At 44.1% G+C, this 20,980-nt stretch overlaps 1 protein-coding gene across 6 annotated transcripts in view; it reads left to right on the plus strand.

Annotated features, from left to right (window-relative positions):
- RCBTB1 (RCC1 and BTB domain containing protein 1) overlaps positions 1-19,544 on the plus strand; it is a 50,328-nt gene extending 30,784 nt beyond the window's left edge. For 4 of the 6 annotated variants that reach the window (XM_055335750.1, XM_055335753.1, XM_055335752.1 and 1 more), the window contains exons 7-13: positions 1,458-1,565; positions 1,960-2,102; positions 3,134-3,324; positions 7,615-7,741; positions 10,019-10,170; positions 10,686-10,816; positions 17,210-19,544. In XM_055335750.1, the coding sequence (XP_055191725.1) occupies positions 1,458-1,565; positions 1,960-2,102; positions 3,134-3,324; positions 7,615-7,741; positions 10,019-10,170; positions 10,686-10,816; positions 17,210-17,350 (993 nt within the window). In that variant the 3' untranslated portion in view covers positions 17,351-19,544. Of the gene's footprint in view, positions 1-1,457; positions 1,566-1,959; positions 2,103-3,133; positions 3,325-7,614; positions 7,742-10,018; positions 10,171-10,685; positions 10,826-17,209 lie in introns of those variants that run through there. The other 2 variants (XR_008665756.1, XM_055335754.1) reach the window with 2 other exon arrangements.
- The last annotated feature ends 1,436 nt before the right edge of the window (positions 19,545-20,980 follow it).

Raw genomic sequence — 20,980 nt, forward strand, 5'->3', positions numbered from 1 at the left:
TCAATTGTTCCTAAATTTTTGCTTTTATAAAGCTTGTAGCACTGACTTTCTGAGCTCCTGTGTATCTTTGCACACTTACGTAAGTATTCTATTGAAAAAGTTCACAGGAATGAGATTTCTGGGTCAGGGCTATGCCATTAAGACCTTTGATGGCTGTGGCCAGATTTCTCTGCGGAAATTTAAAACCTGTTGCTCTTATGATGTGGAAAGTGCTTTTAACCGCCTCTTGCTAGTACCTTAGGTCCTCGGTCCCCCTTCCCCTTCTGTCCCTTGGCCCTGAAAAGCCCCATCTGTTTGCCCGCATCGCCGAGGTGCAGCCCCACATTTCAGGTTTCTCGTTTGACCAGACCTTTACTCTGTTCCTGGTCGGTGCTTGGTCCTGCGTCCCACGCTTGCTCTTCTAGCCCTCGCCGCTGCTGGCTGACCTCCGTCCAGCTCTGCTTCCTCCAGCTGTTGCCTCCCTTTGCCAGATTTCTAAGGGGTCACCACGTTCTGTTGTGTCTTCTTTGGACCCTCTTTCCCGTCTGTTCTCTCCCGTCCCACTGTCACCGCCTCGGCAGAGCTCACCCGTGTGCTAAGGACAGACACGTTTATCTTCTGAAGGGCCGTCCTGTCTCTGGCCTCACGTGGTCCAGGCACCTTATGTGCAGCCGGCATGATCTTTCCAAGATGTTCCAATATTAATCTTGGTTTTGGAATGTTTCAGCGGAAGACCCTTCGATGCCTTCTCCTGGCCCTCTTACGTGTTTTGGCCCTTGATCCCCTTGGCCTTCCCTTCCCCTCGTAGTGCTTTGCCCTGCTGCTCTGCTGGAGGTGTCCTGCCAGCCCCACCTGCTTGTTTTTGGAGTCTGCCTCCAGCACATTCTGTGTCTTCTCCCTGGGGCACCTTCAGTTCCAGTTATCCTTCAGCCCTGTTCAGACCTGCTTTCTGAAAATCTGTCCTCGACTTACCTCCTGTAGCTAACTCCTGTCCCTTCTCTGCTCTCATAGTGCCTTGATGGCATCTCCAGGCTAGCGCTCGCCACCTGGCTACAAAGAGTTGGCCTGTGTCCATCTCTCCTGTTAAACTGCAACCAAAAATGGGTCCCTAGTACCTTTTATCCTGCCCTGGCCTATAAAAGGTGCTTAATAATTGTTAATGAGCATCAGCTTCCTCATTTATAAAATGAGAATAAATGACTTGCCCCAAGGCTATCCAAACAGTAAGTTATGGGTGTAGGAGCTCATGCCAAATTCCATTATCTGCGCCCCCCCTGCCTGCCCCCCAGTTCCCTTCTGTTTGGAGATCCCTTCTAGGATCACATAGAGTAGATTTGGGTGTTGGAAATGGAAAAGTACTTGATTTGTCTAGATGGACTGCATGTTATATCATCGTCCCTCTTACTACCAGTTTTATTATTATTATTTTTACTACCAGTTTTAAAATTAAAAGCCTGTTCTCTCCCTTTCTCTCTAAGGTCTATGGCTGGGGTTACAATGGCAATGGTCAGCTAGGCTTGGGAAACAATGGCAATCAGCTGACCCCTGTGAGAGTGGCAGCTTTGCACAGCGTGTGTGTGAACCAGGTACGTGTGCTGGGCTCTGCCGTGCCTCCCCCTGTCTAGCTCCCTGCTCGGACTTGGAGAAGGTTGGAGATTTACTCTCCAGTGAATCTATTTCAGACAATACTGTGTGCTTTCATCTTCCACATTTAAAATTCTGTCTTCCCTAAATTCTCATGATGAGGAAGGACACCACGGGGGTGAGACATCAGTCTTGACGAGTTAAAAAAAAGCAATTGGAAAAATCTAGTGGTCTCAGTCTTAGGCTTTTCTAATGCTTCTTTAATGTTCCAGAGAATGTCAGTCCATACGTGATGATGAATTGGCATTCTGCAGAAGCTGGCTGTGACCTTTAGGTAGATGTTTCCCCGCCCTTCCTGTTTTCCTATTTACGGTGACCATTTAAATTTACTTGCAGATTGTCTGCGGCTATGCACACACTCTAGCACTAACAGATGAGGGCTTGCTCTATGCCTGGGGAGCTAACACGTATGGGCAGCTGGGAACTGGCAATAAAAATAACCTGCTAAGCCCGGCACACATCATGGTGGAGAAAGAAAGGTAACTGGGCTGTACCGTGTCTCGGGATTATATGTGTGGTTTTGGACTTGGGACTGTGTGTGCTGAAGCTATGGGGTTTGGCTTTGTAACTCTTCTTCTTCTTTTTTTTTTTTTTTTGTAACTCTTCTTTTTATTAACATTGTTATTTTGAACAAGAGTTTGAGTCGCAGCCAGAAGGAACATGAACTTGGTATGATTCTTGTGCAGCTTTCAAAAATAACCATCTGTGATTGGTGGGCATTAATGCATCCTGGTATAATTCTTACTTCTTGTGACCCGTCTAGTAGGGAAGCAAAGTAGGGTCTATCACCATGTAGAAATTCAGACTGTAGTACAGACTTTCCCTTTGAGCCAACTAAAATAGCTTTTGAAGAAATAAAATCTCTTAAAAGGACAATATCAATTTAAATATTGATTTGATTTAATGTGTGTTGCCGGAATAAATGCTTTGTTCAGCCAAATCGTGAGTTTTTGGCCACTAAGTTTTAGAGGCTTGACTTCTGATTGTGGAACCGTGCCTAAGAAGCATATTGAGAAATGTGTCTGGCGTGGTGTCCGTTTGGATTAGGAGTTCAGAGTCCATTATCCCAAGGACAGTGCTTATTTAAGGGGTGAGAGAAAAAGTCATATTAAATAAATAATATATTGAAGGTACTTTTTTTTTTTTTTTTTTTTTTTTTTTCTTGCCACTGGCTAAGCCCCGGGAACTATCGGGACATTTTGCCTCGTCCACTTTCCTCACCTACTTTGGTTTCTAGTCCCTTCTTCCAAGTTTTCCTCAACGGTTTGTGTTAGTTGGTAACCTTGGGAATGAGGTTAGGACGAGGAGTGGAGCAGCAAGCCAGGGGAGACCACGGTACTCTTGCTGGGATCTTCTGGTTTTGTCCTCATGCCTGATTTGACAGCTGATGTCCCTGTCAGGGGCTGTTGTGTGCAGTGCTGTAAGCATGACCTCTATCTTCTATCTTCTGCTGTGTGCTGTAGGCGTCTCTGATAAATAAATGACATACATTTTCCTTAAAATTTTCCAGGGTGGTAGAGATCGCGGCCTGCCACTCGGCGCACACGTCGGCGGCCAAGACCCAGGGCGGGCACGTGTACATGTGGGGCCAGTGCCGGGGCCAGTCGGTGGTCCTGCCTCACCTCACCCACTTCTCCTGCACCGACGACGTGTTCGCCTGCTTCGCCACGCCTGCCGTCTCGTGGCGCCTCCTGTCTGTAGGTAAGAAAGCCCAGGGCTGCTTCCACCCAGGAAAAGAGCGGTACTAGCGACTGGCCAGTGCTTCTGTGTTTGCTGGTTGTGGGCTCCTTCAGGTTCTAGAATGTTTTATTCTCCAAAAGCTTTAATTCCTTTCCTCAAATTAGATTTGCATAATACAATGTATTCGTATGTTATAAAATGTTATAGGACTTCTTATTTTCTCCCCTTTAGTGCTTTCATTTTAATTGAGGTGAGATTTACATCCATAAAGTTAACCATTGAAAGTGTACAATTCAGAGGCATCTAGTATGTTCACAGTGTTGTGCAAACACCATTTATATCCAGTTCTAAAACATTTTCATCGCCCTGTACCTGTTGTGCCGTTGCTCCTCATTCTCCCTTTCCCCATCCTTGGCCATCACATATTTGGTTTTAGTTTCTAGGGATTTACGTGATCTGGGTATTTTCTATAAATGGAACCATACAATGTGTGACCTTTTGGGTCTAGCTGCTTTTACTTAATGTTTTTGAGGCCTATCCGTGTTGTATATATCAGTACTTAATTTTTTATGGCTGAATGAAAGTGTGTTTTATGTATAGACCACATTTTATTTATCCATGCATCTATGGATAACATTTGATGGATGGTTTCCACCTTTGACTGCTATGAATACTGCTGTTATAGTATTTGTGTCCAAATATTTGTTTGAGTAGCCTTTTTTTTTTTTTGAGTAACCTGTTTTTAAGTGTTCTTGTTATACTAAATTTATTATGTAATTCAATATGCACCAAAAACGAACGGTAAAAAATGAAAACTTGTGATTTTTAGGACGGCATGTTAATTCCACTTTCTTCTCTCCTTTTCTTTCAACCAATCTCAAGTACTTTTATGTCAGAAGGGCATAAAAACCAAGGTATTAGGGTAGTATAATTTAGGATGATCTTTGGTTATATAGATCTGTCCCTTTTCTGAATTTTGTCATTTTCAAGAGTTCATTGATGGAAAATGGTGAGGTGTCATAAAGCTGAGTAGCCATCAACAAGGGGAGTTTAAACTCTTTAATTTCTTGTACATTTCTGCCATTTTTGCTGATGCTTTTCTTCTATGTTGTTCTTTATATGCAGAGGGAATAAGTGGGTCATGATGGCCTGTGCTTGAAAATGAGTAGCTCTTGTCAACAGTAGGGTTTGGATTGCTTTAGCAATTGATAGTGAAGGCCAGCCTTGTAATACATGTCATGCTCAGGCGTGTCCTACAGCTGGCAGTGGCAGTCATCATCAGGTGACCAGTCTTTACGGTCATGGGGGCAACTGTGTTTACGAAGAGTTAAACTGCTGCTTAATTTAAAGTGAAATAAATAGAACATTTCCAGGTTCTCTGTAATACAATATATACTTTTTTTTTTCTTTTTTTTTAAGGAGAGTGTGTGGAGGGTGAGGAAGGGCAGAGGGAGATAGAGAATCAAGCAGGCTCCACACCCAGCATGGAGCCGACACGGGGCTCTGAGCCAAAATCAAGTCAGACACTTAACTGAGCCCCTCCGTTGTGCCTACAATATATATATTTTTTACAATATCTTTTTTTTTGCAGTGAATGTTGTGATTTGAAAAAAGAATAGTTAACAGAATGGGACCATTTGAGCATAATCACACGCACGTATGGCAGGTCCAGCCACACACTGCGTACATCTTCATATTCCGGTGTGCTTCTTAACCTGTTTATGAAAGGCTTCTCTAGGTACTTACCTCTCAAAAATCCTAATCCTGAAAAGACATCCTTTTTTTTTAAGACATCCTTTTCAGAAGAAAAGGTGTAACATTTTTAAATACTGTTTGGAAAAGATAAGATCATTTAGTATCTCCCAGGTGATTTCTTTCCCATCTACCCACTAAAAGTCAGAAGAGTTTTTTTCCTCTCAGTTTACCATCTCAACTGAGTGTTAGAAAAAAAGTCAGATGGTGAGGAAATACCTCATAGGAAGACTTCTCTGAAAGGAGTTATTGTAGTTCTTTCCCGGAACCAAAAGGGGGAAAAGGGTTATTTCAACCCTTAGGACTGATGCAGAAGTGGGGGCACTGATAGGAATCTATTTTGTGTATGGGTGGGGTAGAAATTTAGATCTCTGGGCTCCTTGCCATCTTAGTCATTTCCTTTCTTTTATTTGCCAGGGATCCAGGTTACAGGGTCAGGGAAAACCTGATTTTTGAGAGATTGTCCACTTTCCCCAGTTAGGAGAGCTCTCATTCTGGGAGCTCAGGGGAGGGCATGGGCAAATGCCATTTCCTTGTGAGATTCTTTTTTTTTTTTTTTTTAATAAATTAATTTTTATTGGTGTTCAATTTACCAACATACAGAATAACACCCAGTGCTCATCCTGTCAAGTGCCCCTCTCAGTGCCCGTCACCCAGTCACCCCCACCCCCCGCCCTCCTCCCCCTCCACCACCCCTAGTTCATTTCCCAGAGTTAGAAGTCTTTATGTTCTGTCTCCCTTTCTGATATTTCTCACACATTTCTTCTCCCTTCCCTTATATTCCCTTTCACTATTATTCATATTCCCCAAATGAATGAGAACATACACTGTTTGTCCTTCTCCGGTTACTGTGGCCAAGTTCAAAAAGGGTGTTGCCTGAGTTCTCCTCTGGGATTTTGATGGAATCTTGTCTCACATTTAGATCTTTCATCTATTTTGAGTTTATCTTTGTGTATGGTGCAAGAGAGTGGTCCAGTTTCATTCTTCTGCATGTGGATGTCCAATTTTCCCAGCACCATTTATTGAAGAGACTGTCTTTCTTCCAGTGGATCATCTTTCCTCCTTTATCGTATATTAGTTGAGCATAAAGTTGAGGGTCCAATTCTGGGTTCTCTGTTCTGTTCCATTGGTCTATGTGTCTGTTTTTGTGCCAGTACCACACTGTCTTGATGAACACAGCTTTGTAGTACAACCTGAAATCTGGCATTGTGATGCCCCCAGCTATGGTTTTCTTTTTTAAAATTCCCCTGGCTGTTCGGGGTCTTTTCTGATTCCACACAAATCTTAAAATAATTTGTTCTAAGTCTCTGAAGAAAGTCCATGGTATTTTGATAGGGATTGCATTGAACGTGTAAATTGCCCTGGGTAACATTGAGATTCTGATGATAAAGCTCCTGGAGAGGGAGGCGCCTGGGGGGCTCAGCTGATTAAGCGGCTGCCTTCAGGTCGGGTCATGGTCCCCGGGTCCAGGGATGGAGCCCCGCCTTGGGCTCTGCTCTGCTTCTCCCTCTTGTCTCCAGTCATGCTCTCTGTTCTGTCTCTGTCTCTTTCTCTCTCTATATATATATATCAAATAAATAAAATATTTAAAAAAATAAAGCTCACAGATAAGCTTATTTGCTAAGTTTCAGCCTCAGTTTTAGCAGATGTCGCTCCTCCAAGAGCAGCAGGCTGCTGAGACACAGCCCCATTCTCGTCTTGCGGGCGGTCCACACCTGTCGCCTCTATTCACAGCACCTGTGTTCATCGCTAGTGATCTCAGTGATCTTTTTTGTTTCCCTGTTAGCCTTCTACTTGTTTTCCTTTGCTCGTGCATATACGGCGCAGGAAGGTGTTATGTAATTTGTTCAAGTGCCTTCACCTTTCTTCCTAAGGACGCAGTTCTACTTACGTATAGTCGTACCAGCGGTTCTTATCAGGCTGTGTGATCATGTTTTTGTAAAACTGTTCCCTTTGTGTATACGTTGTTACTGGGTAAATTTGCTCTGGTTTTAGATAGCACGTAGGCATTAGTGTTTGTGCCTTTATTTTTAGGATTAAGGTGGTATCCTTCCACATACCTAGGATGTAGGTTTTCTCTGTATAAGAACAGGACTGTGTAGTGTTGCTACTTCACTGGTACATTTATTTTCTTGCCATTCCTTCGGTTGAGTTTATCATCCCCTTGAAGCAATCCCAAAGCAGAGTAAAGGTATTCTTGGTGTTTTGGTCAAGGAAAATGGATAAATTCTTGGTCCTCGAAGAGAACCACTGAAGTTTTAAGTAAGTAGTTATATAATCTACTATAACTTTTTCTACTTTTAAAAAATAGACATTTTAAAATGTCTAACTTAGTATGTAAGACTGGTAATCGGCCTTTCCAAGTACTTATTTTAGGTGGTTTGTAGACTCAAGATACTTATTTTGATGCAGTGAAATTGATTTGTCAAATAAGACATGAATTCTTGAAAAAAATCTGATGGAATTATTCGTCATGCTGATGGTTATCCTTTTGAAATCTTTCATAACTCTAGCAAGTTTCCTGAGCTTTCTGTATTAATAATGTGTTTTTGCCTTCAGAACATGAAGACTTTTTAACAGTTGCTGAATCACTGAAGAAAGAATTTGATAGTCCAGAAACTGCTGATCTGAAGTTTCGAATTGATGGGAAATATATCCATGTGCATAAAGCTGTTTTGAAAATCAGGTATTTTTGCATGAGCTTAGAGATATCAATAACTCTTTCTTTTTTTGCATTCTCCATTTTTTTTTTTGTTATTCCACAAAATGGAGACTGAAAGGGAATAATAGCCTTGGCAGTAGAGAGAATTGGTACAACTTAATATCTTTGTGAATAGGATCCGTGCGTTATCGAAGAGTTTTGCCCATGTGTGTGAATGTGCACTCGTGTGCCTTTTTGAAAAGGCATGTGGTAGTGTAAATATTTGTCTATATTGTGTTGGGGTTTTTTTCTTTTTCCTTCTTCTTTTTTTTTGTTTTTTTTTTTTTTAGATAATGAGAGAGAGAGAAAGAGAGAGAGAGAGCACGCGCGCTGCGAGCCGAGGGTGGGAGAAAGGGAGAGAGAATCCCAAACAGTCTCTGTGCTGGGCGATGCCGGGGGCTCGATCTCACCACCCTGAGACCATGACCTGAGCCGAAATCAGGAGTCTGACACTTAACTGAGCCACCCAGGAGCCCTGTCTATATTGTGTTTTAAATGAGGATCTTGTGACTATTTATTTCCATTGACAAACGTATTTACATGCTTAAAAAAATATAAAACATTGTTAATGAAGAGTATGTCCTGTTTTACACTTAAAGATTCATTTTTCCCCAACCAGAAAACTCATGGTCCAGAATGGGTCTCTGACCACGAGGGCCGTCTAATTCCTAATTAAAGGAATGTTCTTTAGATAGATGACGGGATTGTGTTTATTAATAGTCGTTTGGACCCCTGCTCCCTGAGGCTGCCGTTACTGAGAAAGAGGCGTATGAAGTGAGGCCATTGAGAGTTGGACTGCCCATTTACAAGACCCTTTTGAGATTTAGTTAAAAACCTATTTACATGGGGCACCTGCGTGGCTCAGTGGTTGAGCGTCTGCCTTTGGCCCAGGACGTGATCCTGGGATCCAGGATCAAGTCCCCCGTCAGGCTCCCTGCATGGAGCCTACTTGTCTCTCTCTGCCTGCGTCTCTGTCTTTCTCTCTGTGTCTCTCATGAATGAATAAATAAAATCTTTAAAAAATAAAAAAATAAAAACCTATTTACAAAGTAACATGACATAAGGGAACACAAAAGCCATGTATCAGTCATTACTGATATATGTCAGTCATTACTAAGAAAGTAAATATCTGAACCAATGTATTAAAAGATGAACTGGAAATGTTCCTTTTTTCTGTGAACCTGTGGTCAGCCCGTCTCTTCCTTTAATTGCTCATTCCTTGCCTAGACAACTATTTCTTTTTACTATTCAGATGAAGCAATATCTTATGGAGTTGGGACCATTCTTTTAGTTGTGAATGGATTTTGAAAATACTGTGTTTATTTACACCACATCTCATTTTAAAAGGACCTGGAAAGATGGCTTTTTAAAACTGAAGTATATTGCCCACTTAAGAAATCTCAGTCCTTAGTAATCAGTTCCTCCCGCAGGTGGCTTTTTTACATGCAAATACTACATAAAAAGACCCGCTTAGGTTTTTTTGAAATTTGTGACCCTCCTAGTGAATATATTTTGTACATAAGTTGGTAACAGGCTTGAGAGGATCGGAAAGGGAGCAGGTCAAAGCAGAGGAACAATATAGGCCTGATGGCTGTTTTGAAGATGTATCAGAAAAGAAGGAAAATTAGCATGTAAGGTAATGGGATAATAATCAGCCTAAATGTAATCCAGTTAACATTTAAAGCCATTTTAAGAATATGCTGATTACATGAAAATTAAAAACCAAATAAGTTATTTGAATGATTTTTTTTTTTTAAAGATTCCCTTTATTTATTCATGAGAGAGACTCACACAGAGAGGCAGAGACACAGGCAGAGGGAGAAGCAGGCTCCATGCAGGAACCTGATGTGGGACTCGATCCTGGGGCCCCAGGATCACTCCCTGAGCCACCCAGGGGTCCCCAAATGATGTTGATATAGTCAAAGGTTTGAACTCTCATTCCTGAATTTCTGTTAATTTCATTGTTAAAATGCATTTCCCTACAACACTTTTTAAGAAAAACAAGTGAGCAGAATGGTTGATCTGAATGAGGACTGTCAAATTGTATTCGGTGTACCGCGTGGTACTTCTAGGCTCTGTCTGTAATTCTTAATATTTAATGGGAGATACTCGTCAAAAAAATGCAAGTGAATATATGCAAGAAGTGAATGCGAAAGCCTGTGCTAGCAAAGGGTTCCTGATCCCGGAGCGTGTGGGCCCCGTGTAGCAGTAGGTAGGGACGCCTGTAATACGGCACGAGGTAACTTTCCGTGTTCTGTTTAGGTGTGAGCACTTTCGATCCATGTTCCAGTCTTACTGGAACGAGGATATGAAGGAGGTGATAGAAATAGACCAGTTTTCTTACCCAGTGTACCGTGCCTTTCTCCAGTACCTCTACACAGACACAGTGGACCTGCCGCCCGAGGATGCTATAGGTACCTCAGCCGCCGGGATGGGCCGAGCCGCGCGGTCAGAATCCCTCTCATGGTCTAATAGCACTGAAGTGTGAAAATGTGTCGTTTATTGGTTTTTACGTGGCTTTCAGACAGTATTTGAAGTAAATGTCTTTAAAAATAGTGTTATGTAATTATTATGGTTAGTAATTGCGGCCACAAGTTACGGTCGTGGACTCTGTTAATCTGTTGATACTGAAGTATACATTGCTAATGCGTTTAGCATCTCATCTTGGAAACAAAATCGGGGCGGGGGGTCCTGTTTATTCCCCTCTGTGTTGTAGAAGAAGTGGTATGAAGTGAGTGTAGGGGAGGTCAGTTCTGGGGTGGGGGAGGTAAGGCGTGAAAAGGATTTATTTAATAAACTTTAGAGTATTACTCACTAAGGAACTTCTGATTTATCTACATAACTTTTTGGCAAAATGAAATATGTATGTTCATAAATTGTGGGAAATTAGCGTAAACTTGATTAAACCTTCCATACTTTTCGCTTTTAGGTCTTTTGGACTTGGCCACGTCTTACTGTGAAAACCGACTGAGAAAGCTTTGTCAGCACATTATCAAGCGCGGAATTACTGTGGAGAATGCGTTTTCACTGTTCTCTGCTGCAGTCAGATACGATGCAGAGGTAACATAAAATAACAAACAGAAACTCCCCGTGGCCGCCCCCCTGCCCCCCCCCCCCGCCTTCTTGCATGAGACAAGGAACTGGAGTAATTTCACTTCTCTTTAGGGAATCCATGAACTGACTGAGCCCTAAAAAATGAAATCTGGCCTTGCTTAGTTTATTCTGTGTTCATAGTTCCAAAAATGGTTGTTTTCCTACTTTCATTTTTAACTAAGAAAAGAAACTGAGGTCCAAGCAGCTGTCCTGCAGGTTGGAATAGAAAGTGTCCTACCCATTTGGGCTGTTGCCATATTTTAGCTTGAGGTGCTTCTCAAGGTCAGCACACATATTTCTTTCAAGACTCACTTTGCCGTCTCCCTAAGTCTGCCGTGTTGTAAACCAAGGATGCTGTATGATTCCTATCTGTGTATGCTCCGAAACTGTCTTTTTCTAATTATAACTGTTATTCATGTGTGAACTTGCTCTGGACTCCTTTCTGTTTGTGTGTTTGGTTGTGAATGATTGGTTTTGTACGGATTGGATTCTTTTTTAAAAATCAATTTATTCGTAATAGACACAGAGAGAGGCAGAGACACAGGTAGAGGGAGAAGCAGGCTCCCTGTGGGGAGCCTGATGCGGGTCTTGATCCCGGGACCCGGGGGTCACAGCCTGAGCTGAAGGCAGACACTCAACCACTGAAGCACCCACGCGTCCCTGGATCGAATTCTTAATCTAGGATTCATGGATCTCTAGAGAGTCCATGAATAAATGGCCTTTGGGGAATCTAAAATTTTGCATCTAGTGCATTTTCTTGAAGTTAAGGACCAGAATGTCATCAGATTGTAAGCCACTTGAGAGCAGGAACAGGTTCTTTTTCATCTCTGAACCCGGTAGTGCCTGGCACACGGTAGGCACTGGGTGATAAATGTCTGTTGAACTGAATGAATATGGTACCACCTGAGGAAGTATTAAGGAGAGCTGGTGAACTAAAGGCTGGTATGGTTGGTTTTATTAATTTATAGAGAACAGGGCAGCCCCGGTGGCTCAGCGGTTTAGCGCCACCTTCAGCCCAGGATATGATCCTGGAGTCCCGGGATCGAGTCCCACGTCGGGCTCCCTGCATGGAGTCAGCTTCTCCCTCTGCCTGTGTCTCTGTGTCTCTGCCTCTCTCTCTCTCTCTGTCTCTCATGAATGAATAAATAAAATCTTAAAAAAAAATTTATAGAGAACAAAATGTAGAGAGCAGTAGCCTTGGAGTTCAAGAGGTCCGACTAAGGCAGACACCTTTAATGACACAGCCCATTCTTAGAGGGATTTTGTCATCATTTGACCAGGCACAGTGCCTGGCATCTGGGGATTTACCAAACACCTACAGAGGTCTGTAACTGTGGCCTCGGTGTCGGGGAAGACAGACTTCATCTTTATCACACTTAGGGATCAGAATGGATCATTGTGTCTTATATTTTTCACGATGCATCCTATTTTTATTTGAGATTATATTATGATTATAAATAATTGATAAGGTCATACAGCTGACTTTCACTGTGGCCTGGCAACAGATGGAGTGATGATCAAAGTAGATCATTTCTAATAGGAAACGGAAGTATAGATTTTCTGCCTCTTCTGTGACGCCATGAACTTCTTTATTACAAGTGCTCTTTCTTTAGGTTCCATTCTACCCAGTGATACAATTTTTAACTGGCCAATGTCTGTTCTGTTTGTTCATTGACTTCAGCATCTTCTCTGGGTCTCTCCCTACCACTCTTCCCTGCTAATGAGATCCACATTCCTGGGATTAGGATATTGCTGACTAAAACCAGTTAGAACCATCTGGCCAGAGGCAAACATCTCCGCACTAGGTGCTGCAAATTTCTTTCTCACTTTAAGCTAAAATCTACCCCAGAAAGTTCACAGAAAAAAACGTTGTGCCACGTCTGCCCCTGCCAGCTCATCGTTTGTTGTTGTTGTTTTTTTTATTTACCTGTTTTCATTTTTCTCATATTAAGTATAGACACATTAAATACTGTCCCTTCCTTGAGACTGAAAATACATGTGATTCCCTAGAGTCTGTGAGAGTATGGGCATTTGGTCGGCGCTCAGGAGTGTATGCGGAGTTAAATGAATGATTAAATGTATTCAAAATACCTCAGCACAAAGCTGTGCTTTTTAAAAAATGCAAAAACCCAAACCCCCAACCCCACAAATACTATACATTCAGTGTAGGAAAATTAGAAAACAGAAGACAAAAAAAGAAAACCACCTCTGTCTTTCTAGGCTCTCTCTCTTTTTAGACTCTTACAGGAGTTCTATGATTGACTAATGTACTTTCACATTGTAGTTCCTTCTAAAATGTAGTAAGTAAATAATAAAGTGTTTAGGATATAAAAATAAAACCCACTTACCGTATCCATTAGTTGATAGGAAGCTACTCTTAAGGCAGATTGGAAATTAATTGCCAAAAAAATTGAGTGACTTTCAGAAGTTCTGCTTAGGGAGACCGGATGACTCTTCCTTCATCCTGTGGTTGAAGTACTAGGAAGATGGAGATTACGTGCTCCTCGCGTTTTTTCTCTTTTCTGAAAGTTTTTGCAGTTCCTCTATACCCCCTTTGACAAGATAGTTTCCAAGCAAATATACGCACATAAAGCAACAAAAATGACTCAGTAGTGAGGAAGATTGTTTTACAGTAAGCTGCTCGTGGGGCCCTCGAGTTGTGAGTGCTTTGTCAGGCTCCCGTAGGTCGTGACTGAAGGGCTTCGCACAGGAGCACTTCTCCATCCCTCCAGTACAAACCCAAATGAACATTGCCATCAAGGGAGAAAATGTGAGTGAAACGCTGTACCAAGAGAGTTCTAGATCTCATTACATGAATTTTGAAATGTTTCTATTTATACTGTTTCAGGAAGTTTTTGTTTTTTGTTTTTGTTTTTGTTTTTTAAAGATTCTATTTTCTCATGAGAGAGAGAGAGGTGGAGACACAGGCAGAGGGAGAAGCAGGCTCCCTACAGGGAGCCCGATGGGGGACTCGATCCCGGGACCGCCGGATCACAACCTAAACCAAAGGCAGAAGCTCAACCGCTGGGCCACACGGGTGTCCCAAATTTTTGTTTTCTATATATGTTTGAACATTAGGAGAAATAGTTGAGAACCAGAGTAGGCAGCTTCCCAGAAAGTCCTACTTGCTGGGCAACTTATGTCCTAAGATTTTGGTATTGGTGGGAAGCCATAAATAATAAGGCCAGGAATCTAATTCTAGAATTGGTTTGGGATATTGGTATTGAAAAGTTTTATGGTAAAGCCAGATGGTGAGGTTTTTTTTTTCCTTCTTTTTTGAAATTAAAAGTTTTCCATGATCAGTAGACTGTAAAGTATTTTTTTGGTTAGTGAGACAAAGCACCTTATTTTGTCCTGTGTAGTAAGACATTTAAGTATTCTAAAAGACCAAACCAAAGACCACTGTGATCTAGAATATTTCGCACCTGACATACACTATAAAATAAATTCTAAACTTAAAGTTTTGGGGTTTCATTTTTGTTACTACCCTAACAACATATTTGGACATAAGTAGGAGTAATTCACAGTCTCTTGCCATCTGGAATGTGTCTCAAGTGGGGCTTGTGACACAGAGGCCGCCTATGTCACCCTGGCCACGTGCCTTCCATAGAATTCTTAGCATTCACCTATTTTAGCTTTGGAGGATTTAGGATTGGTTAAGTTCATTCAGGCTGTAGTAGCATTTTTTTAAATGTGGGTATTAAAGCCATCAGTTGTTTGTGGTTTATTTTGTTACTAAAGAAAAATCTATAGAAAGAAAAAACAAGTTATCTTCAGAGTATACAAGTTAATGAAATGATTCAAATGTCAGGAAATTTGGAATGAATTTATAAATTATTTCAGAATAGCAATTTATTTTGAGCTTCCTTGCTAATTGCAGCAAAGCTGATATTTTATCTGATTTACCTCGGAACCACTTTATAATAATTTCACCACCATTTATTCATTAATAAGGAATTCAGTTTTAGTAAAGTACCAAGAATACCGTTTTAGAGCCCCTGATTTTATACCCTCCCCGACTTCTGTATTCCGTGCGCCTTACGAAGATGCTTTCAGTCTGTGATGAGCTTCGTCTGCTGGTCAGATGATCCTTCTTGTTCTTCTCGGAGATACTTCATATAAAGCCCCGCAATCCTGTTCTAGGTAACTCACTAGCTGGTAAGCGCTGTGTTTTCTGGGTAGTGAAGATATGACCATTTGCAGAATAAGGTGAACAGATCGAGTTTGGCTCTTCAAATACTTAAGAGTTACCAGAAAAACCTTTATCTCATTTACACATCAAAGGCAAACTGGCTCAGGGCGCTGGCTCCGGGGTCAGCTGCGTGGCCGCGCCCCTCGGCTTCGCTTCACGGCCAGTGAACCTGCAAACCCAGTTTCTCTCTCTCCAGGTGCGTTCACTGCTTCCTTTTCCGTGGATCTGCCTTAAGCGAGATTCAGCTATTAAACAACAATGACTCATATAAATAACCCAGATTTAGATTATTTTCAGGATTCTCTAGTTAAACTTTCAATGTCTGAAACTGCAAAACATTTTTTGAATCCTGAGGTCTCTCACCAATTCAGACTAGCTGGAGGGGAAGGGAGGCCACTTTGATGGGCCTGTTTGCGTTAATGCGTGGAGTGGAGCGATTGGTCGGCAGAGCGCCCTTTGTAAACTTGCGCCACGTAAAAAGTTCTTAAAGTTCATGCTCAAGACCGCCTCTGTGTAATTAGTAAACTGGACAAACTCGTTTTTTCCACAGGTACTCTAAAAAACGTGGATTCCAGATTTCTAGACATGGACACGATAAGGTTGTGCAGGGTGAGAATTTAGTGCAGTCTTCTTTGAATTTGAAATGACGTAATTAAAAGTCAGTATTTAAAGATCCTTGTCTGATACATGGCACGGTCTGGAGAACTTTCCGTGCTAATGATTGGTTACTTCTCCCTGAATCACGTGTAGAAAGACTAGTTTTCTCTTTTTGACGAATAAAATCAAAATGACTTTTACCTCCCCGTGGAATATAATTTGGTGCCGAAAGCTGTTGCTTGATCTTTGGGTCCTAGTGCCAGGGGGAGGGCGTTTTCCTCAGTAACAGCGTGAGGAGGAGCGTTCTGCATGGTCTAATAACACTTTAGTTCATTAAAACACGCAGAACGCTCAGCTGCACTTCAGCCTCCTGGACCCTGTTTTAAAATGTTGATGCGAAGACCGTGCTGATGTTTTAACAAAACTGTGGCGGCAGCTGACTGACGCACGTTAGACGTGACCTGTGTCCTACTGGCTCCGATGGGAAGGGGACATCCTTCCCCTGGGGACCGAGGGGCCCTTAGAGGAAGGAGCGTCCGCTTGCCGGGGTCGCGCTGAGAGAGTAGGAGGGGACGTGTCTCCGCCTGCAGCTCCCGCCCGCGGGCTGGACACGTGGAGCCACACGGCAGCTTCAGCGGTGTCGGCCCCTGCTTGGGTCGAGGCCTGAGTGTTGACGCCAGCGCAGCTGGCAGCGTCGCGAAGGCCCAGGTGTTTGTGATAAGAGCTTTCGGCGTCACCGTGATCACGTGGACCTGCTCTCCGTTGGCACTAACGGGTTCGGCAGATGCACGGTGCAGTCCGAAGGACGAACCGGGCCTGGGAGTCAGGCTGGGGACGAGCGGCTGCCTTCGCCGGGGCGGCTCCGGTGTCGGGGGGCCCTGGGGCCCCCCCTTCCTGCTTTACCGCCCGCGCAGGTTTCTCTCCTCCGGGCGTCGGTAGCGGGAGACCCTTGGCCGAACACTCTGGTCTCGGAGTCTCCTCCCCGGTCGGCTCTCCGAGGAGTTGGCGTGGCGGCAGCGTAGGCTGCGCTTCCTCGTGGCTTGGGGACGAGGACATTTTCTGTAGGAGGGCGCGGAAGTGGATTCGAGGTCCTGGCGAGTTCTTCCCTCTTCTGACGTGTCTCTCGAGGGGCGGCTCTTCATCACTTTCTGTTCCTTAGAACCTTCCTGAAGCTAAATGTTCACGCTTCTCTCCGACTTCTTGACCGTGCGAAACACCTGATGGGCTGAGGACGGACGGACGGACGCTACTGTGTGGCCTCCGGGACGGGGTCCCGGCGCGTGGGTGACCGCGTGGCCGTGCTCAGGCCGTCCCCCCGGCGCTGTGAGTGGCTCCGTGTTCTCGGGCGTCGGGCTGACGTGGTGGACTCGTTGCTTCCGCTGCGCTTTGGCTAAGTGGCGGCGCCTGGCTGGTACCACCTGCGGCCACTCGTTTGCGGAGGGGGAGCTCTCTGGCCTCACACATCTTTCCTAGGGGAGGGCGGAGGACCTGGGGAGAGGGCGTGGGACAGAGGCGATCCGATCAAAGTCAATAAAAAAGGCCTCTTGTTTTTATTTTTGTTGTGCGTCCAGGACTTAGAAGAATTCTGCTTTAAGTTTTGCATCAATCATTTGACAGAAGTGACACAGACTGCGGCATTTTGGCAAATGGATGGCCCCCTGCTGAAGGAATTCATTGCTAAAGCCAGTAAATGTGGAGCCTTCAAGAACTGAAGCCCACGGCCCTGGGTGCTGTGAGTGCTCTGGGGCGCGGGCGCCGGGCGTGCTGTGCGCTGTGCGGGGCATGTGATTTTGCAGGTGGAGCCCCATCCGGTGGGTTTTTATTCCACATCTGAGACACAGCGCCCCGCGTACGGATATGGGAAGGATGTACAGCGTTTCCCGAACCCACTTTGAACGACTCTTATTTCCAGACACGTGTATCTCCAACGTGACCTTGATTTGGCTGGAACATTGTAAAGGGGGGAGCTTAGCTGCTGGTATTTTGCGTGTTGTTTTTGATGAGAGGACCCTCTGAACTTGGGAAGGGGGATCTGAGGCGATTCCCCGGGTTCACACACTGACAGCCCTTGGACACCGGGAAGGGGGATCGTTTGTGGGTTGTGAGATAGTCCCAGAGGCCCCACCCTGAGCCAGGGATGCTGACCTTGGCACGCGCTGAAATGCTGCGTTAGTTGCTAGTTCAATGGCCATACTGTGAAGGGTGAAGGTGTAGTGGAGGGAGTTTGGGGCTTCTGTGAAGGTGTAGTTAGGGTAGTGTGCAGTGTTTGCACCACTGGGGACCTTTTTTGACTTCATGATTGTATCAAAGTAATACTCAGTGTAACAGGAGCCCAACGTGTCGAGATGATGAACGTGTAGAGATGAACTTCTCGGTCGGCCGAGATCTCTCGGGAGCCTGGACTACCTGTGAAAAGTTGATAATGAAGGAGCTTTGGACAAAGGTCAATATTTTATGGATTAAAATCTCCACTACTGTCCAACAGTGTTTTGTTTTATTAGGACAGAGTCTGAGAACTGAAGTTTAAATTACCCCCCCCCCCCCGTTTTCCCTTGAAAGGCTCATCATGGGAGGAGAGTCGTGACATGCTCAGTATAGCCTTGCCTTCCTAAATTACGGCTGCTGGGTCGTCAGATCTACTGCATCCCACTCAGAGAAGCGGTTCTTAAAACCACCTTTCCGGCAGGCCTTGGAATGCATTTTAGCCCTCTTATCTAGGCCAAGTATCACAAATTTGCCTATCTGTAACCTCAGCAGCTTTCCTTTTAAATCTCCTCACCTTTTAATTGTGTCACGTATAATATTTCGCACAGTTTAACTTTGAAAAAGGATCAGAATTATGGTTTCCCTGAAAGATCCTATTTAAAAGGATCTGTTCAGTTTGGTCTGTATTTTTTGTTTTGTTTTTGTTTTTGTTTGGTCTGATTATGAAACGTGACTTTGGGAGGAAGAGTGTTCAGCTCTGGGTTCTATCACGTGTGTCCGTTGAGCCCCCGGTAAGAACAGAGCTTTGTTCTGCTCTCTGGCCCACGGACTCATTTCCATTTGTGAGCTCTTTCCTGCTTGGAAGTTCCTTCCTCTGAACTTGGAGCCTAAGTACCTTTTCGGAGCCAAATTAACCAGAGGGTGAAGAAGATACGCTGCAGCTGCTATTTTTAGCAGTGTTTCTAGGTGTGTCTAGGGGGTTGAGTGGGAGCAAGGGCCCCAAACATGGTTCATTGATAAGATGATTATAAACCTGGCGATCCCAGTTCCCTCTTCTTGACCATGTCACAAGTGATCGAAGCCCAATTATTACGTTAGACTTACTTCTGCAACACGATAGAACTTTTCTTACTAGGTTGATAAATGCACATTAATCTGATTATTAGCTATGATGGGTAGTGTTTGTAACACTGTTCCGTAGGCTTATGATCTGGACAACCAAGAACTTCAGTATGTTTACTGTTACTCTTACTTGAAAAAGAAAACTTAAAAAAAAAGCACAAAGTAAAGCAGTAGATCCATTTCCACAGATTGTTCATTCAACAGATATTTACTGAGGTTCCTCATATACGTGAAGAGCCACTTTTCACAGTAGATTACTGAGTAATTTGTATTAATATGTGCGTAGTGAAGAAAACGGGAGTAAGTCCTTTGAAAAGTACTTGAGTATCCTTTTTTTTTTTAAATACACTCTTATTTTTCTACTTGGTTTTATTGTTAATCATAGCAGGAAAGGAAAACTGTTCTTTGAATTTTTTTTTCATCTGATGTAATAAAGAAAGCCAAAGTATTCATATTTCTTAAGCTAGCCCTAAATGTACTCTTGAACTTTTACTGGAACAATGTTTGATACTCTGGTGTATAGACTGTATTTATGTAACGTTTAGAATGACATATTAATAAATAATCTAGTAAGACGTGTGTGCAGGGTCGTTCTTTTCCCCTCAAAGATCAGTAACGCGCTGCCTCAGGAAGGAAGGAAGTCCTGACCCTTGCGCGGCCTGGGTGACCCTGAGGACGTCACGCCCGTCACTGGGGGCCAAGGACCGCATGACCCAGTATGGGAGGGGACTGAGGTGGCCGAGGTCACGGAGACAGCAGAACCCTGCCCGCCCGAGGCTGGAGGTAGGAGAGAGGACTCCAAGAGTTCATGTTTCGTGGCTACAGCCTTTCAGTTTGGCAGGATGTCAGGAGCTCTGGAGGTGGATGGCGTGGATGGCGTGGATGGCGTGGTGCAGCACAGCCGTGGGCACGTCCCCCCCGCCCCCCCCGTCCCTGATCCCCGCACTTGGCCGTGGTTAGCACGGTAAGTTCCATGCTAGGTGTGCTTTGCCACGATTTTAAAAAACAAATTGTTCCTGTGATTCTTAGCAGGTATCAGGCTAAAACGGGTGCCACGGTGAACATGTCCCCTGTTTCCCAGTTGTGTCCCCTCCCCTCAGAGAAATCCTATGGTTTTATTCCTGCTGAAAGATAATACAGGTGAACCGTCGCGGCAGAAAAATGTGTCTGGATCCTTGTACTTAAGAAATGAAGGGAAGGACGTAGTCCCTGTCCTCAAGGAACCTAGAAGTTATCAGGAGAGACGAGAGAGAGATTTAGGAACTGACACAAAAACATACATTTATAAACAGCTTTTCACAGCAGTGAGGGGAAACTTAATAGGTTAATATGAGAAGCACAAGTGTAGGGAAAAGTTAAAGCGTCCTTCTCGCTCATTCCAGAACAGCAGGTAAGTGGCACAAGCCCAGGCTTAGGACTAGGGGCTGATGAGCCTTCCAGAACCTGCCATAAGCAAGTCTGGTTAGAATGGAGAGCCTAAGCCAGGGCCCATTAGAAGGAAGCGTGGGCAAGGCGAGCGTCTGTGTGTGTGCGTGTGTGTGAGGACGTTTATTTCCCACGGTGCCAGACGTTGATGTATTTTCTTTTTTAGTGCCCACGTTTTGTGCTGTGAGGTACGCAGAACGAAGCTTAGGTAGAGTAGATGATTCGATGGAAGTTTTTCAGTAGGAAGTGACATCGCACAAGTACAGGCCTGCGTCTGTGTTGATAGTCGGCCTCCTGCTGGCCGCCTTTGTGACCGTCAACCCCGTGCTGCTCCGCGGTGCCAAGTGACCTGCCGTGGTGGGAACGACAGATGACGTCAGAAGGTAAAGCGAGGGGACGGGGGTGTTGAGTAAAGATCATGACACTAACACGCAGGTAAGCTTTGCTCCAGGGTGTACCCTCGGGGAGGAAGGCGGAGTAAAGTCACAGCTGGCTCGAGAGAAGGCTCAGCGTGTCGGGGACGGGCTCTGGGCGCCTGTCGTTTTGGGGCCGTTTTCACTTCCTGAATTCTTATTTATTGTGGTAAAACC

Source organism: Nyctereutes procyonoides, unplaced genomic scaffold (genome assembly GCF_905146905.1).
Source record: "Nyctereutes procyonoides isolate TBG_1078 unplaced genomic scaffold, NYPRO_anot_genome, whole genome shotgun sequence".
NCBI classification, from domain to species: Eukaryota; Metazoa; Chordata; class Mammalia; order Carnivora; family Canidae; genus Nyctereutes; species Nyctereutes procyonoides.